This window comes from Hemicordylus capensis, chromosome 2 (assembly GCF_027244095.1).
Source record: "Hemicordylus capensis ecotype Gifberg chromosome 2, rHemCap1.1.pri, whole genome shotgun sequence".
Lineage (NCBI taxonomy): Eukaryota > Metazoa > Chordata > Lepidosauria > Squamata > Cordylidae > Hemicordylus > Hemicordylus capensis.
This window is the reverse complement of record NC_069658.1, coordinates 237,790,055-237,812,767: the sequence shown is the minus strand read 5'-3', so window position 1 is coordinate 237,812,767 and position 22,713 is coordinate 237,790,055. Positions and strand designations below refer to the sequence as shown.

Below are 22,713 nucleotides of genomic sequence, written 5' to 3'. Positions count from 1 at the left end.
GTTTAGTTTGACTGCTCTGTCTGCCCTCTGCAGGGGTGGTGGGCCGATTAGGATGGTCCGCCCCTGGAGGCTTATGGATCCGCTTGGATTCCAGATGGCCCTTGGGGATTTTCCATTGTCCAGAGCTGGTGACACTATCAAGGCCCTGGTTGATCTCTGGAATGGAGAGACAGCCCGGGCTGTTGACACGGTTGCTCCTAAACGCCCTCTCCGGCTTGGTGGAGCCCAATCTGCTCCTGGGTTTTCCTCAGAGCTTAGGGCGATGAAACAACTCGGACAACGGCTGGAATGGCGCTGGAGGAAGAGTCATGATGAATCCAACCGAACACGGGCTAGAGCCCATTTTAGGGACTACGCCGTGGCAGTGGGGGCGGCGAAGAAACGTTTTTTCTCCACATCCATTGCATCTGCTCAGTGCAGACAAACAGAGCTGTTTCGTGTGGTAAAAACATTGCTCCACACATCCCCCCAGGTAATGGGAGAGGAATCATCCACAGCCCACTGCGATCAGTTTGCTTGCCACTTTGCAGATAAAGTCGCTCGCATCCATGTCGATTTGGACTCCAGAGTTTTGGCAGTTCCGGCAATCGTGCCTCTGGTACCATCTGGTCCCGTTGTGTGGGATTCTTTTCAGTTGGTGCGGCCTGAGGATGTGGACAAGATCCTGGGCAGTGTGCGGGTGACATTGTGTGCTCTTGACCCTTGCCCTTCATGGCTGATAAAAGCTGCCAGCGAGGGTACAAGTAGATGGTTGGAGGTGACTATGAATGCCTCATTAAGGGAGGGCAGGATGCCACCGTGCCTCAAGGAGACGGTGGTAAGACCACTACTAAAAAAGCCCTCCCTTGATCCCTCAAACCCAGACAACTATAGACCGGTATCTAACCTACCCTTTTTGGGCAAGGTGATAGAGTATGTGGTGGCGTTCCAGCTGCAGAGGGTCTTGGATGATATGGATTATCTGGACCCTTTTCAATCTGGCTTCTGCCTGGGGTATGGGACTGAGACTGCCTTGGTTGCTCTAGTGGATGACCTATGCCGGGAACTAGACAGGGGGAGTGTGTCCCCGTTGGTTCTGCTGGACCTCTCAGCGGCTTTCGATACCATTGACCATGGTATCCTTCTGGGCCGCCTCTTGAGTATGGGAATCGGAGGTACTGAGTTGCAGTGATTCCAGTCCTTTCTTGGGGGGAGGGTCCAGAAGGTGGCGCTGGGGGACTACTGCTCGGCTCCACGACAATTGGCCTGTGGGGTCCCGCAGGGTTTCTGAACTACATACAAAGGCAGCCCCACATAAAGCGCATTACAGTAGTCAAGCCTGGAGGTTACCAGCTGGTGCACCACTGTTCTGAGGTCATTCTCCTCTAGGAATGGACACAGCTGTCGAATCAGCCTAAACTGATAAAAAGCACTCCTGGCCACAGCCTCCACCTGAGATACCAGGGTGAAGCCCGAATCCAGGAGTACCCCAAGCTGCGTACCTGCTCCTTCTGGGGGAGTGTAACCCCATCCAGCACAGGGAGATCTAACTCATCCCTCAGATTCTGAGCCCCTACAATGAGCACCTCCATCTTTCTTGGATTCAGCTTCAATTTCTTATCCCTCATCCAGCCCATTACTGCCTGTAGGCAGGCATTTAGGGAATGAACACCATTTCCTGATGAAGCAGATGAAAGAGAGAAGTAGATTTGGGTGTCATCAGCATACTGATAACACCCAGTACCAAATCTCCTGATGACCTCACCCAGCGGTTTCATGTAGATATTGAAAAGCATTGGTGATAGAATAAAGCCCTGAGGGATTCCATATAACAGCTCTCATTTAGAAGAGCAACTGTCACCAAGCTCCACCATCTGGGATCTACCTGAGAGATAGGAGTGAAACCACTGCCAAACAGTGCCTCCTATCCCCAAACTCTCCAGGCGACCCAGAAGGATGCCATGGTCGATGGTATCGAATGCCACCAACAGATTCAAGAGAACCAACAGAGTCACACTCCTTCTGTCAATTCCCCGGTATAGGTCATCCATCAGGCTGACCAAGGCTGACTCAACCCCATAGCCCACTCTAAAGCCATTTTTAAATGGGTCTAGATAATCAGTTTCCTCCAAAACCTCCTGGAGCTGGTCAGCGACCACCCTCTGGATCACCTTGCCCAACCAGAGGAGATTAGAGATTGGCCTATAACTATCCATCGCTGAGGGATCCAGGGAACGCTTCTTAGGAAGAGGTCTAATTATTGCCTCCTTCAAGCATGGAGGCACCTTACTCTCCCTCAGCGATGCATTTATGATATTCACTAGGCCTCCTTGAATAATCTTCTTGCTAGATTGAAGCAGTCAAGTCAGGCAAGGGTCCAGAGAACAAGTGGTGGACCTCACCACTCCAAGCAGCTTGTCCATATCCTCAGGAATCACAGATTGAAACTGATCCAACTTAACACTGCAAGAAGGATTGCTGGACACCTCCTCCGTAAACCCTGAAGAAAAAGTGGAATCCAAGTCGGCCCAAATACAAGAGATTTTATCCACAAAGAACCCACTGAGGGCCTCACAGCAGAGCACCTCCGGGAGCTGATTAGAAACAGGAGTAGAAATTAGACTTCTCACTACCCGGGATAACTCCGCCATACATGAACCCGCGGAAGCAATGCGAGCTGACCGGAACTTCTTTTTTTGCTGTACACATTGCCTCTGTGTAAGTCCTGAAGTGGGTCACATGCTGCATCCTGTCAAATTTGAGCTGAGTTCTCCACCTGCGCTCTAGTCGCCTACCCAGGTGCTTCAACCCTATGAGGAAGAACCTTAAAGACGCGTAAACTCCATTAAATCTTTAAAAACCAGCCCTCTGCCCAATTCCTTGGAAATAATTCTGGCAGCTTCCTTTCCCCCACTGGGCACTACCACCCACCCTACTCTGCTCTGGGTCACCTCCTTTCCCCCCAACATTTTGCTGAAACGTCATTATTACCTGTGGGAAAAATTGTAAACTTCAAAAATTCACCAAATATCAGCCCTTTGCTCAATTCCTCTGAAATTTGGGTGGTAGCTTCCACCCACTGGGCACTACCACCCCCACCCACTAGTTTTGCCCTGGGGCTGTTTTTTTAAAATCCAAAACATTTCAGATTCGGATTTTGCAATTTCGAACAAAGAACAAAATAAGGGTATTTCAGATTTGGGCCAAAAACAAAACAGAAAACCCCCCAAAATGCACAACCCTACTGAAGTGGAAGCCATGGGCTGCTTCCGACTGGAACTGGAGGAAATTCCTGGCACTGATTGGGCCTCCCATGGGAGAGGGGCCTCAGATTTGGGCCCTAAGGTCCAGTCCCAATTATGCCATTTGTGATCTCATAAGCCTCTTTAGAAGGTAGGCTACAGGTAGACTAAAAATGCATGCTAGGCTAGTACTGAAGGTGTCTGAGGAACCAGACCAAAGTCAATAGCTTTACAGGGCTAGATTGGGATCTTGTTGGCTCCTTGTGTCACCAGCAATTGGTAGTCAGAAGTAGCCTGCCTCTGAAGCTGGAGGATCTATTTCATTATTGTAGCCTATAGTCATTGATAGATCTAATATCCATGAGTTTGTTTAACTCCATCTTAAGGCCACCAAAGCCACTGGACATCTTCACATTGTGTGATCAGTGTTCTCTGAATAAAGGCCAGACCAAGTTCCCCTCCCTGATCCATCTCAGAGAAGACGAGTCTCACAACCCGTCTCACAAACATGTTTTTCTCCAGATCTATACCTGTGCCAGGAGGTACGGAGTGTTGGGGAAGTCACAAAGGTGATGCTTCCAATGATAATTACCATAATGACAGTTATTTCTTCTTGCCAAAACTGAAGGTAACAAAAACATCAGAATCCAGAGCAAGATGATGTCATTTTGTTCAACTATGGACAATATGAATGGTGCATAACTCCATTGTCTGCCTCTAATCCCTGGAGCTGGGATTCTCAGCAGGTGCCTGCTCTGCTGGTCTGAGGGTTAAAATCAGCTCCTTTACCCCTGAAGCCTCCATTGCAGTCTCTTTCTTGCTAATGACTTTGGCTCCTTAGAATTAGCTGTATATAGAGTTGATAGAAGGACGGCGAATAGGGCAGAGAGACCAGAATGAGCCTGCTGCTCCTCTTCATCCTTGTAGTGCTTTTGTTGTTGCCTAATGTAGCCTCTGGGATGCTGAAGTCAAAATGCCCCTTGAATCTGATAAGGGATCAACACGGAGCAGTGAATTACTACAGGCCAGGAGACCACCTCATTAGTGGAATAACATCTCCAAAGTATGCTGAATTTGAGCCATACATCTTTCATAGGCCTCCCTCAAGAGTGTCTTCGTAAGTAATTCTGTGGTGATACCTGCTTCTCTGACTCTAAATATATGTAGTCTGGAAACTGCAGTTAGTTCAGAATGCAGCAACCAGGTTGGTCTCTGTGTCATCTAGGAGAGACCATATTACTCGTGTGTTGAAGGAATTACACCGGCTGCCAATACGTTTCCCGGCAAAATACAAGGTGCTGGTTATTACCTATAAAGGCCTAAAAAGCTTAGGTCCTGGGTAGTTAAGAGAATGTCTTCTTCGCCATGAGCCCCACCGCCTGTTAAGATCACCTGGAGAAGTTTGTCTGCGGTTGCTGCCTACTCGTCTGGTAGCTACTTGGGAACGGGCCTTCTCGGTTGTAGCCCCTGGACTTTGGAATGTGCTCCCTGATGAAATAAGAGCATCCCCATCTCTGGCAACTTTAAAAAAGGCACTGAAGACACTTTCATTCACCCAGGCTTTTAATTAGATGTATAGTATATTAGGTTTTAAAATGTTTTTTAAAATCTTTTAAATGATTTTAATTGTTAATTGATTTAATGTTTTAAATGATTTTAATTGTAAACTGCCCAGAGATGCAAGTTTTGGGTGGTATAGAAATATTTTAAATAAAACAAATAAATTTGCACACCCCATCTCTTCTTAATTACCAGAGGCAGCCCATATCTTCTGGTTCTCTTCTCTGGCAAACCTCTATCCCTACTATTTATTTATTTATTTATTTATTTATTTATTTATTTATTTATTTACACAGCCAGACAGGTGTTATTGACTGGTTTGTTTTATCCAGACATCGAGTCATTATTTCTTGTTTACAAAGTCAGACAGGTGTTATTGGCTGGTTTGTTTTATCCAGACATTGAGTCTTTCCCAAGGACCTGGGACGGCTGAATTTTGTTATCAATTTTGTTGCTGTTATTATAGATATCGCCGCAGAATATAGGCTGTTCCCAGTAAAGTTGCTTTTTGTAATTGGCTGGTGGTGATTTCTGTGGCTCCTATGTTGAAGTGCTTTTCAAGTTGTTTTGGGGGGTGGATAAGGCCAGTTACTCTCCCCTGCTAAATAAAGAGAATCACCACATTAAAAGGTGCCTCTTTGCCAAGTTAGCAGGGGTTAGACTCTCTTCTGCATTTTGAGGGAGATTTGGGGGCTTCATGAACCTGAAGGCAGCAACTAGTGCTCTGACTTCCTATTTAGATGCCGCCACCGTTAAGGTTCATTTTGAACAGTTTTGTATGGTAACATAGTATTGCATAATTAGGATTTTCTAGCATAATTTTGTCCAAAAGAGCAAATGCCATCTTAAGGTTGTTCCCATTACAAGAGATTATTGGATAACAGAGGGTTAACCAAGGAAACACTGGTCATCTGGGGCTGTGGGAATCCTCCATAGCCAGCAGCTCTCAGCTGGTGTTTGTGGGTAAGCCAAGCAGGCCTCCCCCACCCCTGTGGTGGCAGTGGCATCGGTGGGCAGAGCAAGAGCGGCTGCTGGGCTCAACTGTTCGGCCCCCTTGAGAACTGCGAGGAGGAAGCTCTGCCTGCTCACTGAGGGTCCAATGGACCCGTGGTTCTGCTCCCCCACCACACTTACCTCTTGCCCCTGGTGGCACAGTGGTAAAACTGCCGCCCTGTAACCAGAAGGTTACAAGTTCGATCCTGACCAGGGGCTCAAGGTTGACTCAGCCTTCCATCCTTCCGAGGTCGGTAAAATGAGTACCCAGAATGTTGGGGGGCAATATGCTAAATCATTGTAAACCGCTTAGAGAGCTTCGGCTATAGAGCGGTATATAAATGTAAGTGCTATTGCTATTGCTATGCATTTGGACAAAACAGACAGGAGGCGAGTTGCAGTCAAAGAGACTGCAGAAAGGAGGGGGAATTGGCCGTGCGGGCTTCCTTCTTGCATTCCTCCCTCAATTCCGGTTTCAGGCAGCCCAGCCTGCAGTTCCGTATTTGGATGCACAGCAGGTGGCTGGAAACATCAGGTATGAGCAGAGACACTCACTACAACCTGAGATTATATCTATGTAACTGTCCCTGTTTGTTTGATTATGTTGTACTTTTGTGACCACTTATTTCTTTATTTACAATATTACTTTTGCTCATGAATTCTGTTGAATTTACCTGCTTATTAGATCTTCTTAATTTCTTAGAACCCATGGCCCGTTACACATGCTTGTGAAAGCATATTTTGTTTGCACTAATGCAGTGTTAGTCTGGATATCAACCAATGCGGCCTTTGGAAGACCTTCTATCTATCCATCTATCTATCTATCCATCTATCTATCTATCTATCAAATTTGTATGCTGCCCAAACTTCCGTTTCTGTGTGGCTCAAAACAAGACAAAAAGTTAAAACACAGAAATAAAAACTGAGCAACAGTTTAAAACCACAATTAAATTAAAAAGCTTGAGTGCAAAGGAAGGTCTTTAAAGGTTTTTTTTAGAGTTGTCAGAGATGGGTAGGTTGCTCGAATCTCGACAGGGAGTGCATTCCAGAGTCTCACGGCAGCAATAAAGAAGGTCTGCCCCGCATAGTCACCAGATGGGCTGATGGCAACTGCAGACGGACCTCTCCAGATGATCTCAATCGGCAATGGAGCTCATAGTGAAGAAGACATATTTTGCATATTTAATTAATCTTTTAAAAACATGTTGATTTTATTTTGTTTGATGGCAGCTTTTTCTAAAGTCAAAAGGTGGATAATTTGATGTAATTGTGTTTGCTTACTGAGGTCAGAACAGAGCTTTGGGCTTAGTAACAGTTGCTAAGGGAGGGAAGAATGTAGGTGGTTGTTAAGGCCTCTCTTGCTGATTGCTATTGGTCTGAATTGACAGTTGGGCCTTTTGCAGAAGAAGAGCTGAGAGTTGGAAGCTGACCCAGGAAACACTGGAAGTGAAGAAAAACTGAACATTTAGGAGACAAGGTGAAAGGAAAGTGGCGAAAGAGAGAGAGCTAGAATTGAAACAATTATGTGGCTGAAGCTACTCTACTACTCTGGACGGTATCGATGTTGTCAGTCGGGTAGTTGTAACATGTAATGCTAGCATCAGCATAGACTCTATGTTTGCCTTTGCACATAATGGCAAACTATGGGTCCAAAGTACACACAGTTTGCTTCCCTGCCCCACCCCCCTCTGCGTGCTCCCAGATGATCCAATATGCAGTTTGGAAGACTGCAAAGGGGGAGGGACTGGCTGCGTGCATGGCTTGAAGGACAGCCACAGCAGCCAATTCCTTTAGGAAAGGGGGAGGGGCTTCCTACCCTCAACTCTAGTTAGGACATGGCGACAGCATCTGGTGGACATGATGCTGCTTTCACACCTGAGGTCTTGGGTGGTGAAACTCACTACAGACCTAAGGTACAAATTGAAGTTTGGGGGCTGAAACTGACCAAACCACAGTTTTCTGCATTCAGGCTACCACATTTTTTAACCTCTGGCACATTTGCCTCTGGTTTACTGTTATGTGCGAAGGCAGCTCATGTGTCTGCTCTAATAAACAGTCAAATCTGGGACTCAGGTCCACCACTCTGCCATTGACAGCCATCCCCAGTTCCAAGATAGTGGTGAAGCTGGGACTAGCCCCAGCCTAGGGTATCATATCCTAGCCATATTGCCTAAATAGCACATCTGTTAAGGGTCTGGCCTTTAAGAGCCACAATTTCCTGACATTTTGGAACTTGAGTGAAATTGGAAAACCAATATGTTAAACTGAAATTCAATATGTTAAAGGTATTTAGCCTACTTTCCTTAAGAAAAGTAAGCTGAGATCACCCAGCATTCTGTGTATGTGTCCATGTGTCCCCCTCTATCAACTTCACAATGCCTGGACCAATATGAACCAAATTGGGAACAGTTGTAGGGACACCTCAATGGTGTAGTTTGTGATGATGTCATGTACCCCAATTCAAGATGGCGGACATCTACCCACTCCCTGACCACACTCCATGTGGTCAGGGAGTGGGTAGATGTCCCACTCCCATGGTAGAATGTGCACAAAACTGGTTTTGCTGGTTCAATTCAAATCTGGACCAGATTCAAGCTGACCTGACCCAGTTTGGTTTTGTGCTGATTGAACTGGACCTGGTTCGAGTTTGAACCGAACTGGATCGAACCGGATCAGAGCTCTACTGGTAAAGGGGAATCAGGTGAGGATTCCCCTTTACCAGCAAATGGGCATGGAGCTTGCCTAAGGATAGCGTGGGTGGAATGTGAGAAAGTTACTACTTACAACTTCCGCTGGTGACAGCTGCAGTGGCGCACGCCATAGGGGGTAGCAGGGGCAGTGGTGGCTCTCTGAAGAGGCCATTTGCATGACTATGCAAATTGCACAGGGCTCACTGACATGGTACCCTCCACGACATCAATGCCTGAAAGGACTGTTCCTTCTGGAAGCTTCTCAGTGTCCTCCATTTGTTAATAAAGCCGGTAGTATATTGTAGGTAACCAGTTGTAGGTGCTGCGTGTGATGTAAAGGTAGTGTCAATATCAGATCCCGCCTCGTAATTGTATTAATTCCTGAAATAATAGGAGATCCTGAGGCTGTGCACGCAGTCTGAGCACACAGAGAGTTGGGTGCCGAGAGCACCAGACTCCCAAGGGAATCCTGCAATGCACTGTGCTCATCACGTGGTGCATTGTGGGATTCTGGAAGGCCAGAAAAATGAGTCCTGGCCCCCAGCGATCCATGCTGTATGGACCAGCGTGTATCGTGTAGGCATGCCCTGGTGTACCAAAGAGGAGCTCTGTTGGCTGCCTGGGGGTAAGGTAAATAAAAACCTGCCTCTCCCCACACACATGCTTTCCCCCTCCCATGTTTTGGCCATGTGCGCACGACTTTCCTAGATTGCCTGCTTTATGGACTTTTGAAAGCTAATAAAACTTACAGTGGGGGGTTCTTTAGGGGTCATGCTTCAGATGCTGTCCCTGAAAGTGAGTGGCAGGGTTTTTAGAAGAATTTTCTTTAATTCTTTTAAATATTCTTCAGTAGGATCAGCTATTAGTGGTTTATAGAATTTGTTGTTTAATTGTCCTTATGTCTCTTATTTGTCTGTTATGACAGAAAAAAGGATCAGTATTCTAGCTGATATAGGTATTATAAGGGTGAAACAGGCACCCTTATCTGCCTGTTTGTTGATGATGATATGTGTTACGTTTTGTGATGCTGCTGCTCCTTTGGATATTGTTGCATTTTGTTGATTTACAGTGTATATTTTTTAATAGATTTGTACTATTTTTAATATTAAAATTTAATATTTGTATTATTTTAAGCGTATAGTATATTGAAATTTTTTAAAAGGTGCTATAAACTACCTTGGGATTTTTTAATGAACGGAGATATACAAATATGACAAGCAATCAATCAGTCAATGTTAGGATTCCTACTGAGACCTCTTACCCTGCATATGAGGTGGTCTGTACCCAGGTACACATTAAACAAAAACCCCACATACATCTACAGTCATTCACACAACACATAGTTGTGCTACAGGAACCTGTACACACAAACAAGGTAATGTCTGAATAGGACTACTGTGACACATCTATCTTGTTGCAGGGAAACCTCACCAAGGTACTGGCAAATCTTATCCTTCCTCTTTGCCATTCAGGAGATCAATGAGGACCCCAGGCTTTTACCAAACATCACACTGGGCTACAACATCTATGAGACCTATTTTGACGGGAAAATTACTTCCGATGCCATGATAGACCTGCTATCTGGTGGGGGAAACAATATCCCAAACTATAGATGTGGAAGATGGGATCACCCGTTGGCTGTTTTCGAAGGGGCTGAATCTGACATCTCCATTCACATTTCAACCATGTCAAGCATTTACAAAATCCCACAGGTATGAAAGTGGAAGGTGTGGAAGAAACAGCAAATAGGCTTCAATTTAATGCCATTTTGCAATCTCTCTAGAGAATTCGAGAATGGGGAATAGGAACAACCATTAACAAATCTCCCATCATATCCTAACTGATCAGATGGTGGCATGTGGCTAGATCAGGGGTTCCCAATCGGGGACATTAGTACTCCTAGAGGTACTTAAGGGGCCCTCAGAACATACTCAGAGCCGTCCTGCTTGCCCATGCAGCAGCTGCAGCAGCAGCAGCAGCAGCAGCAGCAGCAGCACCACCACCACCACCACCACCACCACCACCACCACCACCACTATTTGTTCTCCATCTGAGGAGTGCTGGCTTGAAGCCAACACATCCTCAGTGATGTGACTGTTGCCAAAAAAGTGAGGGAGGAGAGTGAAGACCCTCCTCTTGATTGGCTGGCTATGTACAGTGTCCCTCTTCCCTCATTCTGACTGACAGACTTCAGAAAACTGGCACCGAGTCCTCCAACTGAAATTAACAGGACAAGTAAACTTCTCCCCTTAATTTCAGAATGACTGCTTATGAGTGCAGATATAAGCCAGTGACTGTGGTAGTCCGTCTCCCTAACTATAACACTTAAGTCTGTGTTTTATGTATATATATGTACACACACACACACACTCTCTACAGTTATGAGACAGGTTACTGCAGGCACTGGCTTGCATCCAGATTAAGTTAGTCATTTAAGCAGTCTTACTGAAATTATTGGGAGTTTACTTACTGTGGCCTATTAATTTCAATGAGAGTACTATGAGAAACTTCATCTGGATGTAAGCTGGTGACTAGATATCTGCACGGAATTGGTTCGGAGGCCCTTTATGGGCCTCTGAACCGATTCAAAGAACTGGTGGTTCCACTGGTTTGAAAGTGGTGGGAGTCTCTCTTTAAGAGCAGGGGAGGGTGCACTTACCCCTCCCTCCGCATTCCTCCCGCCGGCCTCCATGTTGTACAAAACCAATCAGGGTGGCAGCGTACCTCCCTGCCGCCCCGTTGCCTTCATCTTCTGGATATGACCGGAAGTCGCCAACGTGCCTGCGCAGACGAGGGCAACAGGGCAGCAAGAAGGTATACTGCCGCCCCGATCGGCTTTGTACAACACGGACGCTGGCGGGGGGGAAAGCGGCGGGAGGGGAAAGCGGCGGGAGGGGTAAGTGCACCCTCTCCCACTCTTAAAGAGAGACCCCTGCCACTTTCGAGTCTCCCCACCGCGGTTCCATGCACATCCCTATTAGTGACTGGAGTAGCCTGTCTCATAGCTGTAATGTATGTGTGTGTGTGTGTGTGTGTGTGTGTGTGTTTTTACACACTGTGTAATCATATATACACAAATACACAAATTTAAGTGTTATAGTTAGGGATACAAGCGACTAGAGTTACTGGCTCACATCTACACTAAGTTCCTCATAAATAGTCTTATTGAAATTTCATCTGGAGCATTTCCAGACAGCAGGCATTACCATTGGGTCACTGCAAAGCTTTACTGTGAGTTTGAATTTGCCCCCCAAACAGTGCAAAAAGTGGATTGTTTTACCCTGGACATAAGTTGGGCTGCACTCCAATCAATGCACAATGAAAAACCCGAATTGTGGGTGAAGTGCTCCCTGATAGCTCGCAGGGACTTCAGGGTAAATCTGACTGATATGTAAATGCACACCCTCTTTTCTGGAAGAGAAATGAGCTAAAAGTCCCATCTAGAAATGCTCCTGGATGTAAGTGCATGCGCATACACACACACAAGCTGTATGGGCTACATGAACTGAAGACTTGAAACTGTTGGAAGTGAAGGACTTTGCTCTGTCTCATGTCTCAATGACAGAGGGGGACAGACTAGTGAGTTAGAGGGCTAGAGAGGTCAAGACATTGGTCATCCCTTTTCTACTGCTCTGACACTATCCCTTTGGTATGTAGATTGCTACTCTTAGGGACTAACTTCCTTCCTTCCTGCCTGGCCACTTCCTCTTCCTTCCCTTCCCTTCCCTTTCTTCTCCTTTGCAACATGCAAGCTCCTCTCTCCCTACACCATGTGCATCCATCCAGCTAGCTAGCTGGATTAGAGATCCTATCTCTCCACTTTACTATCTAGAATGGAGTTCACTAATAAATAATCCTTATATTGATTTGAAACTATGAACTGGCTCCAAGTTATTTTGCTCTCAGCATACATGCATGCCTGGGCAGACTCCTCTGTGTTGTGCCTCTGTGCACTCTGCTATATTAGAAGGGTATCTCTATTCCCAACAGAAACAGAAGGGGAAGAGTACTATTGTTTTAAAGGATTGGAAAGTCCTGATCCTTCGGACAGGAGGATTCACAGCTTGTTGAACAACCATACAACCATACCAAACTAATTCTTATTATGGTATTGAAAGGACTGCACTAGAGCGCTGTTGGGTTCCACTGCTGTTCGGCATTTTTGAAAGTAACTTTAATGCGGGAGTCATTGTTAGATTGTTTATCAAATTTGCAGAGGACACAAAGTTTGGGGAGGAGATAACTAACAACTTAGAACGTATAATATAGATGCAAAATTATCTGGACAGGCTCAAATATTGGGCCAAAATATCAGCACTCCCTCCAACATATATTCCACTCATCATAATTACAAACATTTTGCTAGTTCTTAAGAATTTCAGGTCAACAAGTATTGGGTCTTTGTTCTCATAAAAAAATGTAATGCAATGCAAATCTCTTCCTTTTGTTTCTAGGTCAGTTATAGCTTTGTTAGTAGTTAAGAATTTCAGGCTAACAAACATTCAATCCTCAACTTCACCAAACCTGCCCCCGCCCACTCAAACCCACCAAATATATTTTCTGTGCTAGGTCAGTTATGGCTCTGTTGCTCATGTTTACAGTAATAAAATTCAGTATCCTTTTGTCTACCGGACGGTTCCAAAAGAAGAAATCCAATATGAGGGAATTGCCAAACTGCTCCTGTACTTCAGATGGACATGGGTTGCTCTCTTTGCTCCCGACAATGACAATGGAGACAGATTCATGAGTACCTTGACACCTATGCTGGTCAGGAAAGGGATTTGTGTTGCCTTTTCTAAAAGACTGTCATTACAAATTGTGACCTCAAATTCATTTCCCTTTGATTCATCCATGATGTGGAGCCAAGTCAATGTATTCGTTTACTATGGGGACTCTGGCTTTGCTTTTATTCCAGTATCGGTGATACAAGAAATGCTGAACAAGAACCTAAAGACAAATGCTGGAAAAGTCTGGATCACGACAACTTTTCAGGACATCAACCTGAATCTGGCTTATGGTTTTGATCTCTTCCAGCACATCCATGGTTCTTTTTCCTTTGTAATGAAGATAAACAAAAGGACGAAATATGAGTACTATAAACCATCTTTCTATGCTCTTTACCAGTTTTGGAATGAATTATTTCATTGTTCATACACAAAGCACATGCTCTCTGTGAAAGGCTGGACAAGATGCAGAGAAAATGTGAATCCGAAGACCTTGTCCCAAGAGGAGCTTGAAAGAGTCCTGTCCCAAGACAGTTACAGTGTTTACAACAGTGTCCAGGGAGTGGCACATGCCTTAAATGTTGCGTGTTCATCTAGACCCAGGTGGATGATGATGGAGGGCAGAGATGAGTTCAAATTTCAAAAGCTACAGCCATGGCAGGTATTATTTTCTACTAAACAGCAATATTGGAAATTTCAGGCCATCATTCAACTCTGAAAATTTATCATGGATCTCCCCTCCACCCCAAATTCTAATTTGTAAGGCTCCTGATGGGGATCCCCCTTATTGCCCATTGTCTCAAGAACATAATAAAATTCCTGCTAGATCAGACCAAGGCCCATCTAGTCCATAATTCTGCCTCATTCAACAGTCAACAAGACGCACTTGGGAGGCCCACAAGTGGGGAAAAGCTGGTGCTTCTAACACCTGGTGTCATGACTTCAGATGACTCTCGTCATCAGTAGTTGTTCCCAGAAGCCCAGAGGAAGACCCAGGCTTCTTAATAAACTATAACAAACAAACAAACAAACAAACAAACAAACAAACAAACAAACAAACTTTATTTATTAGCTCCCCATAATAAATTGTTCTCTAGGCAGCTCACAACACAGCATTAGAACACGAAGTAAAAACACATAACACAGGAAAACACACCAAAAAACAAAGCAAAAAATAAAATACAAAACAAGTTTTTTAAAGGCAGTTTTTAAAAAATCAAATTTAAAAATTAAAATTTAAAAGTCCTGAGTGAACAAAAAGATCTTTACCTGGAGTCTAAAAGAACAAAGTGAGGGAGGCAGTCGAACCTCATTGGGGAGGCTATTCCATAAACAGGGTTCAACCACTGGAATGGTCCTCTTTCCTAGTAGCCATCCACCTCACCTCGTGAGGCACATGGAGAAGAGCCTTCAAAGAAGATCTTAAGGTCCAAGTTGGGACATATGGGGCAAGGTGCTCTCTCAGCTAACCCGGCTCCAAGCCATTTAGGGCTTTAATGGTGCAATTGGACTCTTCTCATCACTGTGTTTGGGAGACTCATCCAAAGGCTCCTACACTGAACCTAGACCTCATATACATGGAGGTTCCTTAGTCAGGCAAACAATCACCGGTACAGGGGATCATTCACTAGTACTGAGTCTGCCCATTACGGTAATGGCCCGTCCTGTTATGGCCCTGCGATTGAGCAATGACCAGGACTACAATCCTAAAAAGGAGGCACTGGACAAAACCCTACCACCATCACCACCTGCTAAGCTGCAGGACATAGCCTCTGGCAGCTGGGCTGAACTAGGCAGCAAAGAACCCCAGGTAGCTTTTCCCCTGATCTCCAAAAACATTTTCCCTGGTCAACATTCACCCATGGTCACACCTAACAATTGCCCTGAGTGTTTGGCTTTAGGCCTCTTGAAAGAGTCACAGGCTGCAACAGAAAGGTGGATCCTGAAATGTGCATTCAGGGCCACATGGGCCCTGTGTTTGTAAGACTGGTCTGTGAGGTCATAAGGCTTGTCTGTGAGGTCACAAAGACCAGCTTTGCCTTGCCAGCCCTTCCCTTTTAGGCTCTGTTAGAGGTCAGCACATGTTTACTTCTTCCTTGGCAGATGGTGCTGTGAACTTGCTGGCATGGGCTTCATCCCTCGATCCCAATGCAGATGTCTTACAGATAGCATTGGCTTTATGCTATCAGATGCTGGACGTCGAAAATCCATTTTTTGTAGATATCTTGGATATGTACTTATTCTTTTTCTTGCTTCTAATTTTCCAAGCCAATAACTTGCCTAGTTTGTTTGCGAATTCAAATGACTTCTGCTTCACATACTTTAAATTCCATTCAGTTTCATTTAATACCAACATAGAGAGCTGTTGCAGAAGCAGTTTAATAACTTGAATAGTCTCTTGCTTGTCCTTAATCCATAAGAGGTCTTTTTTGGAAATCTCCATCAATAATCCCTCCTTTTTCAATCCCCTTTGTTTTTTAAGGTATGCATTCTGTTGTATAAAAAAACCTCTCTCATAACCGCTTTTCCTGCATCCCAAACTATCTTATTATCCATTCCTTGATTTAAATTCAATTCAAAATAATCCTTTAACTTCCGTTTAGCTTTCTCCATAATTCCAGCTTTTTTCAACCAGTATTCATTCGATCTCCAGTGAAATGATGTTGTTCCAGTCTTCTTCCATGTAAAGGAAACTGCATTATGGTCTGAAAAAGTTCTGGGCAAAATGTCCATGGAATGTTGTTAATGCTAGTCATCTCCAAGATGCTGAAGCAGAAAGGGGAGATTCAGGAGTGGATCTCAGCTTCACTGTGAATGTGATTAAAAATAATATTGATCCATTAGGAGTCCAGACGGGATGAGTACTGGCCCAAACTCATAAATGATTAGAAGTCAAAGTAAGCAGGAATGAAATATCCTTAATCTCTTCATGATTTCTAAATGCTGTTGTTTTTCCTGCCTTCTAGCTTCATGCTTTTCTGAGAATATTTTATAACACTTCCTCGGAGAGACTGTATGTGGATGAGAATGGGCAGATGGCCGGTGACTTTGATATTGTGAATTGGGTGGTTTTCCCCAATAGATCTAATGGTCGAGTTACGATTGGGAGCATCACAGGACTGGCATCCTTTGATGCAAAATTCACCATTCATCCAGAAGCCATTGTATGGCCCTGGCAGTTTAAGAAGGTAGGGGAAATTATCTGTTTTATTGTTTAGTCAGTGACTAAAGTGATGTAGATAGGCTATACCTCCCTCGCAGCTCAGGTGGAAGAGGAATGCTGCAAGTTCATCAAACAGTAGTGCAGGAGAAAAGAGGCCTTGAAGAATATATCAAGGACAGTGAAGAAGAGGCACTTAAAATGGTCAAGAATGAGAAACTATTCAACACCAATGAAACAAAGCAGGCCTACAAGAAAGAACAAGTCAAGAACCAAGCAGAAAAATGGAAAAATAAGCCACTGCATAGGTAATATTTGCACAATATAAGTGGAAAATCAGACATCACCAAGACCTGGCAATGGCTTAAGAATGGCAACTTGAAGAAAGAAACAGAGGGTTTAATACTGGCTACACAAGAGTAGAAGAACAGGCACTAAGAACAAATGCAATAAGAGCAAAAGTCGAAAAGTTAACAACAAACAGCAAGTGCCGCCTTTGTAAAGAAGCAGATGAAACAGTGGACCACCTAATCAGCTGTTGTAAAAAGATTGCACAGACTGACTACAAACAAAGGCATGACAAGGTAGCAGGGATGATACACTGGAACATCTGCAAAAAATACAAGATACCTGTAGCCAAAAATTGGTGGGACCATAAAATTGAAAAAGTTGTCGAAAATGAAGATGCAAAAATATTATGGGACTTCCAACTACAAACAGACGAACATCTGCCACACAATACACCAGATATAACTGTAGTCGAGAGGAAAGAAAAACAAGTGAAAATAATCGACATAGCAATACCAGGGGATAGCAGAATAGAAGAAAAAGAAATAGAAAAAATCACCAAATACAAAGATCTACAAATTGAAATTGAAAGGCTGTGGCCGAAAAAGACCAAAATAATCCCAGTGGTAATTGGCACCCTGGGTGCAGTTCCAAAAGACCTTGAAGAGCACCTCAACACCATAGGGGCCATAGAAATCACCACCAACCAATTACAAAAAGCAGCTTTACTGGGAACAGCCTATATTCTGCGACGATATCTATAACAACAGCAACAACATTGACAATAAAATTCAGCCATCCCAGGTCCTTGGGAAGGACTCGATGTCTGGATAAAACAAACCAGTCAATAACATCTGTCTGACCGTGTTAATAAATAAATAAATAAATAATATATACATGGTGCTATATACATTAGCAAACTTTGCAGTCAGTAAATGCTACATTTTTGCCTCAAAATCTTCTGATTATAATTGCTTCAAGGAATGTTTACCATAGGGATGCAGAACTTCACATTTATAGTTACATTAGTAGATGAGGCCAATCACTGATGGGGAAAAGTCATTTTGCATAGATTACACTGCTATGGAAGTTCAAGAAATTAAATAATATATGTAATCGAATGTATTAATATGCTTGGAAAAGGTAAGTAAAAGTATAGTATAGTATATAGTATAGTAAGTAAAAGTGTAGAAATCTGCAGGATTTCAAGTTCAAACATTCATTTTATTGAATAATTACTAGGCCTGTGAAATATTGGATTAGGAGTATTAGTTTCAATATCTCCGGTATCTGATCCTTTTGGATATAATTCTGATCCTATATAGGGAAGCCTGTATCGGATCAGAACTATCTGATCTTGAATTGGGAATATGGGTAAAAATATATGCCCAAAAAACAGAGACTGGCGACATAGTGAGGCTATTCCCATGATCACTGGAAAGCAGGCTATGGCAGCTTAGCCTGCTTTCCAGTGATCATTGGAACCCCCGGACTTGTCTGTGAGCCCGGCGGTTCCATGGCAGTTAGCTTGCCTAGGAAACCCTGCCCTTAAATGAGGTTAACGGAGTGCTCGCTCCTTTAACCGCGTTTTTGAGGTTGTGAGAAGCTGCGGTGTGGTTTTGTGCCATGATGACTCTTGAGGAGACCCCTGCTGGAAGGCTCCAACAAGCCTCCTGGCCTCGGGGTTCTTTCCAGGATGCCCCATGCACTCGCGCAGGGCATTCTGGGACTTCCGGGGGCTGCGAGGCCTCCAATCGCCACTGCCCCTGCTGGCTCCATGACAGATCTGGCAATCGTGTGGGTGGCTGATCTGGCCACCCAAGGACAGCTCCCTGCCAGTGTGTGTGGGGAGAGTGGGTTAAGCCCATTCTCCCCTCACAAACCCTCCTGGGAGTCCCCAAATCTGCTCCCAACCTGGTTTTTAAGCACTGCATCCCCCAAAACTGGGGGGGGGGAGAGAGGGTAACCCTCCAGCAAGCACCCAGTGGGCCTGTGTGTGCTTCTTGGGGAGTTATCTTGGTTGCATCCACACCTCAATTTTGTGCGGGCAGCACAAGCACTGGCTCAGGAGTTTTGTCTCCAAATTTGGAGATAAAGTTGGTCTCCAAGCTGGCTCCTGACCCAGTTTTTAAGTGCTGTAACACCTTAAGTGGCATAGTGGGGAAATGCTTGACTAACAAGCAGAAGGTTGCCAGTTCGAATCCCCGCTGGTACTATATCAGGTAGCAGTGATATAGAAAGAAGCTGAAAGGCATCATCTCATACTGTGTGGGAGGAGGCAATGGTAAACCACTGTAGTCTACCAAAGAAAAACCAGGTGTACTGTGGGAGCCAGAAGTCGGAATCGACTTGACAGCACACTTTACTTTACTACAAATTGTGGGCGGGGGGCCTAACCTCTCAGCGAGCACCCACTAGTCCAGGTGCTTGGACTAGTGTCTCCAGAAAGTGTCTCCAAGCCTGCTCCCGATCTGGTAAAATATTGAATTTTCAGTCAGAAAATCCAATTCTAACTGTGATGCCAATATTTTGAAGGGATTTAAAGACCTGAGTCTGACAATTTTTTGTACTGAATTGGATTGGATCCAATTCCAAACCTATATTTTTGTCCATGCACAGGCCTAATAATTACCATAGATAGTAAATTCAAACCATAATAAATTTTCATCTTAGAAACCTTTGCTTCCTTTGGACAGGATGCCATTTTTGAAATATTGATCTCCTTACTGAGTGATGAGTACCAATCTGATGAGAACAATAACAATTATATTCAGAATTGCTTCTAAAAAACACAAAGAAAGATATGCAAACCCTTCCCCGAGCAAGGAGCTGCTGCCAGTCAGTGTGAGATGCTATTGAACCAGATGGACCAATAGTCTGGCACAGCTAAAATCAGATTCCTGTGTTCCAAATCCTGTCAAAGAATGAAAGTTCTTACCTTGGTGTTCTCTGGCTTGATCAGGCAGCAGGAGAAGCCCAAAGTGCAGCAAGCAGAAGCCACCAGTCTGTTGATCAGGCTTGTATGATCATCCCTGATCATTGATCATTCCTTGTATGTATATTGTATAGGATTGTAGTTCAGTGGCAGAGCATCTGCTTTGCATGCAGAAGGTTGCTGGTGCAATCTCTGGCATCCCTGGAAGATGCCAGCCTGGAACTTGGAGGACCACTGCCAATCAGTGTAGATAATGCTGAGCTAGATGGACCAATGTTCTGACTTGGAATAGGGCAGCTTCCTGTGTTCTTATCAGGTCCAGACAATCCAGAGGCTTCATATTGCTTCAGGCCTAATCTTTCTATTTTGCAGGATCTGTGAAATAGATTTCACCTATCACAGGGAATAATATTTGTATCGGGGGTTTTCTATGCCACCTTCCATCGTATGTTCCCAGGGTGGTTTATAAAATAAAGCCAAGGAAAAATATACCTTTAACAAATCATAAAATACCACAAAAGAATTTTAATAAAAACTAGAGAAAGTGTACTAAAACCAACACCGAGCATTGAGGAACGGACATTTATTTTTAAAAGGCTCAGCTTGTAAATCTACATCAAAAATGAAAAGTCTTTTAATGAATCCACAAACATAACAAAGAAAAGGCCAAATGGATTTCTTGTGGGAAGAACTTCCTGAGTCCTGGAGCCAATATAGAAAAGGCCCTGCTGACCACACCACCACATAGGAAGGTATATTTCGTTAAGAATGTGCACGAAAACGGCAAAGCCAGTTCAGCTCAAATACTAACCAGATTTAGGTTGACCCAGACCAGTCCAGTTCTATGCACCGTAGAAGTGGACCCAGTTCGAGCTCGGACTGAGCTGGTTCAAAAGGGCTCAGAGTGCTACTGGTAAATGGGAATCCAGTGAGGATGACCCACTGAGGCCATTCACACCTGGGTAAAGGAGGGGGCTTTTCCTCCTACCTTGTTTCCACAAAATCACTTCTACGCAGGTTTCCCTCTTACCTCGCTTCCACACAATGGAAAACTGGGAGCACGCACAGCTCCCAAACCCAGGTAGAACAATTTGTTCACACAACCAGGGTTGTTCACATGACTGGGTGGCTGGGCAGGGGGAAGGCTTTGCTTCACTCAGCTTCCCCCCAGATGATTGACAAAATGTTGCTGGGAGCACCGTCCACACTCCCACATGACCCATGTCCAGAGAGCTGGGACAACATGTCCCAGCCTCCAGGTATCCCACAATGCATTGCACACCAAGCGGTGCACATCTCTGTATCTCCTCTAGCTGAACACAGCCTGAGGAGACACATGAGCAGGAAGCCTGGGTTAAGAGAGTGTTTGATCCCATATCCCAACTAGGAGGTAGGCTAAGAAGCTGGGCTAAGCAGCACCTAGCCTGGGATGGGCTGCACGTGAAAACAGCGTCTTTGACCTCAGTATTTCCAGTCCTAACCCTTGAAAGTCTTCAAGATAGGACCAGCTCTATTATTCATTCCCAATGTCAAAAATATTCCTAACTCTCTTTCCTTGGTGCATTTCATGTTTATGGTTAGACTGTGCCTCAGTCCAGGTGTGTGGAAAGCTGTCGCCCTGGATACCTTAAGGTGGTTCTGGAAGGAAAGTCAGTTTGCTGCTATGCTTGTTCTCAATGTGTAGATGGGACAATCTCGACTCAGGAAGGTAAGTGACTCCAGGAGAAACAGCAGTCTTTGGGGATGTGGGCAGTGATTAACTCACACACTTTCTCGGAAGAGGTTTAGGCACATTTGAACTAAGAGGCTCTCATGGCTTCTGTATTTTTCATCTTCATAATTAATTCTGCAAAGTGAGTAGAAAGAAATGACTTTTTGAAAGAAAAAAAGGGGGGGACTAGAAAGCAGGGGGAGGGGTCAGCACACAATACCCATGAGCCTCTTTGGTGGTTTAAAGAGCAACCTCCATACATTATGTAGGTTTACCATTACTTTGATGTATAACAAAAGATTTTTGTTACAACTTTATCCTTGATAAAGGAAAAGTGTGGGGTGCAAAAGGAAGTTTTCTAATGGGGACGGGAAACAGTCTCGTTTCTTTCCTGTTTTTTCATCTTATTTTCTAATGTGCTGTATACTGAAATTTTAATCAGTAAAAATATTAACAAGAAATTCTGGTCTACTTTCTTTTCACTGCCTACTTTCTTTTCACTGAAATCTGCCTACTTTCTTTTCACTGAAATCTTAATCTACAATTACTTTCATCACAGGTTAGCCCACTTCTGTCAAACATTCACACATACACCATCTTGAATTGGGGTGGATGACATTATCACAAATTATGCCACTGAGATGGCCCTATGTGTCATTACAACTGTACCATATTTGGTCCAAATTGGTTAGGCAATTCACAAGTTAGCTCACCTCCAGCTCAAACATTTACATGTCTGCCATCCTGAACTGGGGTGGATGACATCCTTCATTCAAAGTGTATTACGGTCTATGACCAGCACAACAAGGGGTGGATGATATCATCACAAACTATGCCATTGAGGTGTCCCTATGTGTCACTACAACTGTTCCAAATTTGGTCCAAATTGATCCAAATATTGTGAAGTTAATAGGGACACACACAGAGAGACGTGGACATGGACACACACACAAAGAGCTGGGTGATCTCATAAGCTAATTTTGCTTAAGGAAGGTAGGCTAAAAAATAGCAACCTCCACATTCATGATTGGGGCAGACAGTGTGAAGATCTAAACCAGTCTCCTTTCTGTGCAGTTTATTTAATATAGTGCCCACCAGTAAGCAGTTAGGGGCAGGAAAGTAGAATGCATTCTACTGATGCTGTTCCAGAGATCAGTTGTGAAATGCACGCTGGTGCCGTCACAAGCACCCTGCATTGCCTGTACAGGGAGGGGGCCACCATCAATCCAAATGAAGGTGGTCCTTGAGGGGATGTTGTAGCCAGGAGCGAGTGCCTGGAGTAGCCGGAGGAAGCCGGCATTCTCCACCACTTGGAATGGCTGGTCATCCATTGCCATCATCTCACCTATGATCTGGGTCATAAGATGTGAACTGCACAGGGACTTTTTTTGTATGGGGTGGTATATGCATGTACTAAATAAATAAATAAAT

The 22,713-nt window shown here is 44.4% G+C and overlaps 2 protein-coding genes across 2 annotated transcripts in view; both read left to right on the top strand.

Annotated features, from left to right (window-relative positions):
* Positions 1–22,713, top strand: part of LOC128346277 (vomeronasal type-2 receptor 26-like) — a 389,368-nt gene that overhangs the window by 155,305 nt on the left and 211,350 nt on the right. The gene's annotated exons all lie outside the window — the stretch shown is intronic.
* The window catches only part of LOC128343881 (vomeronasal type-2 receptor 26-like), a 35,199-nt gene that overhangs the window by 7,576 nt on the left and 4,910 nt on the right, over positions 1–22,713 (top strand). Inside the window, exons 3-6 of the mRNA XM_053293315.1 lie at positions 9,937–10,048; positions 13,380–13,522; positions 16,155–16,376; positions 21,153–21,279. Coding sequence (XP_053149290.1) covers positions 9,937–10,048; positions 13,380–13,522; positions 16,155–16,376; positions 21,153–21,279 — 604 coding nt within the window. The remainder of the gene's footprint in view (positions 1–9,936; positions 10,049–13,379; positions 13,523–16,154; positions 16,377–21,152; positions 21,280–22,713) is intronic.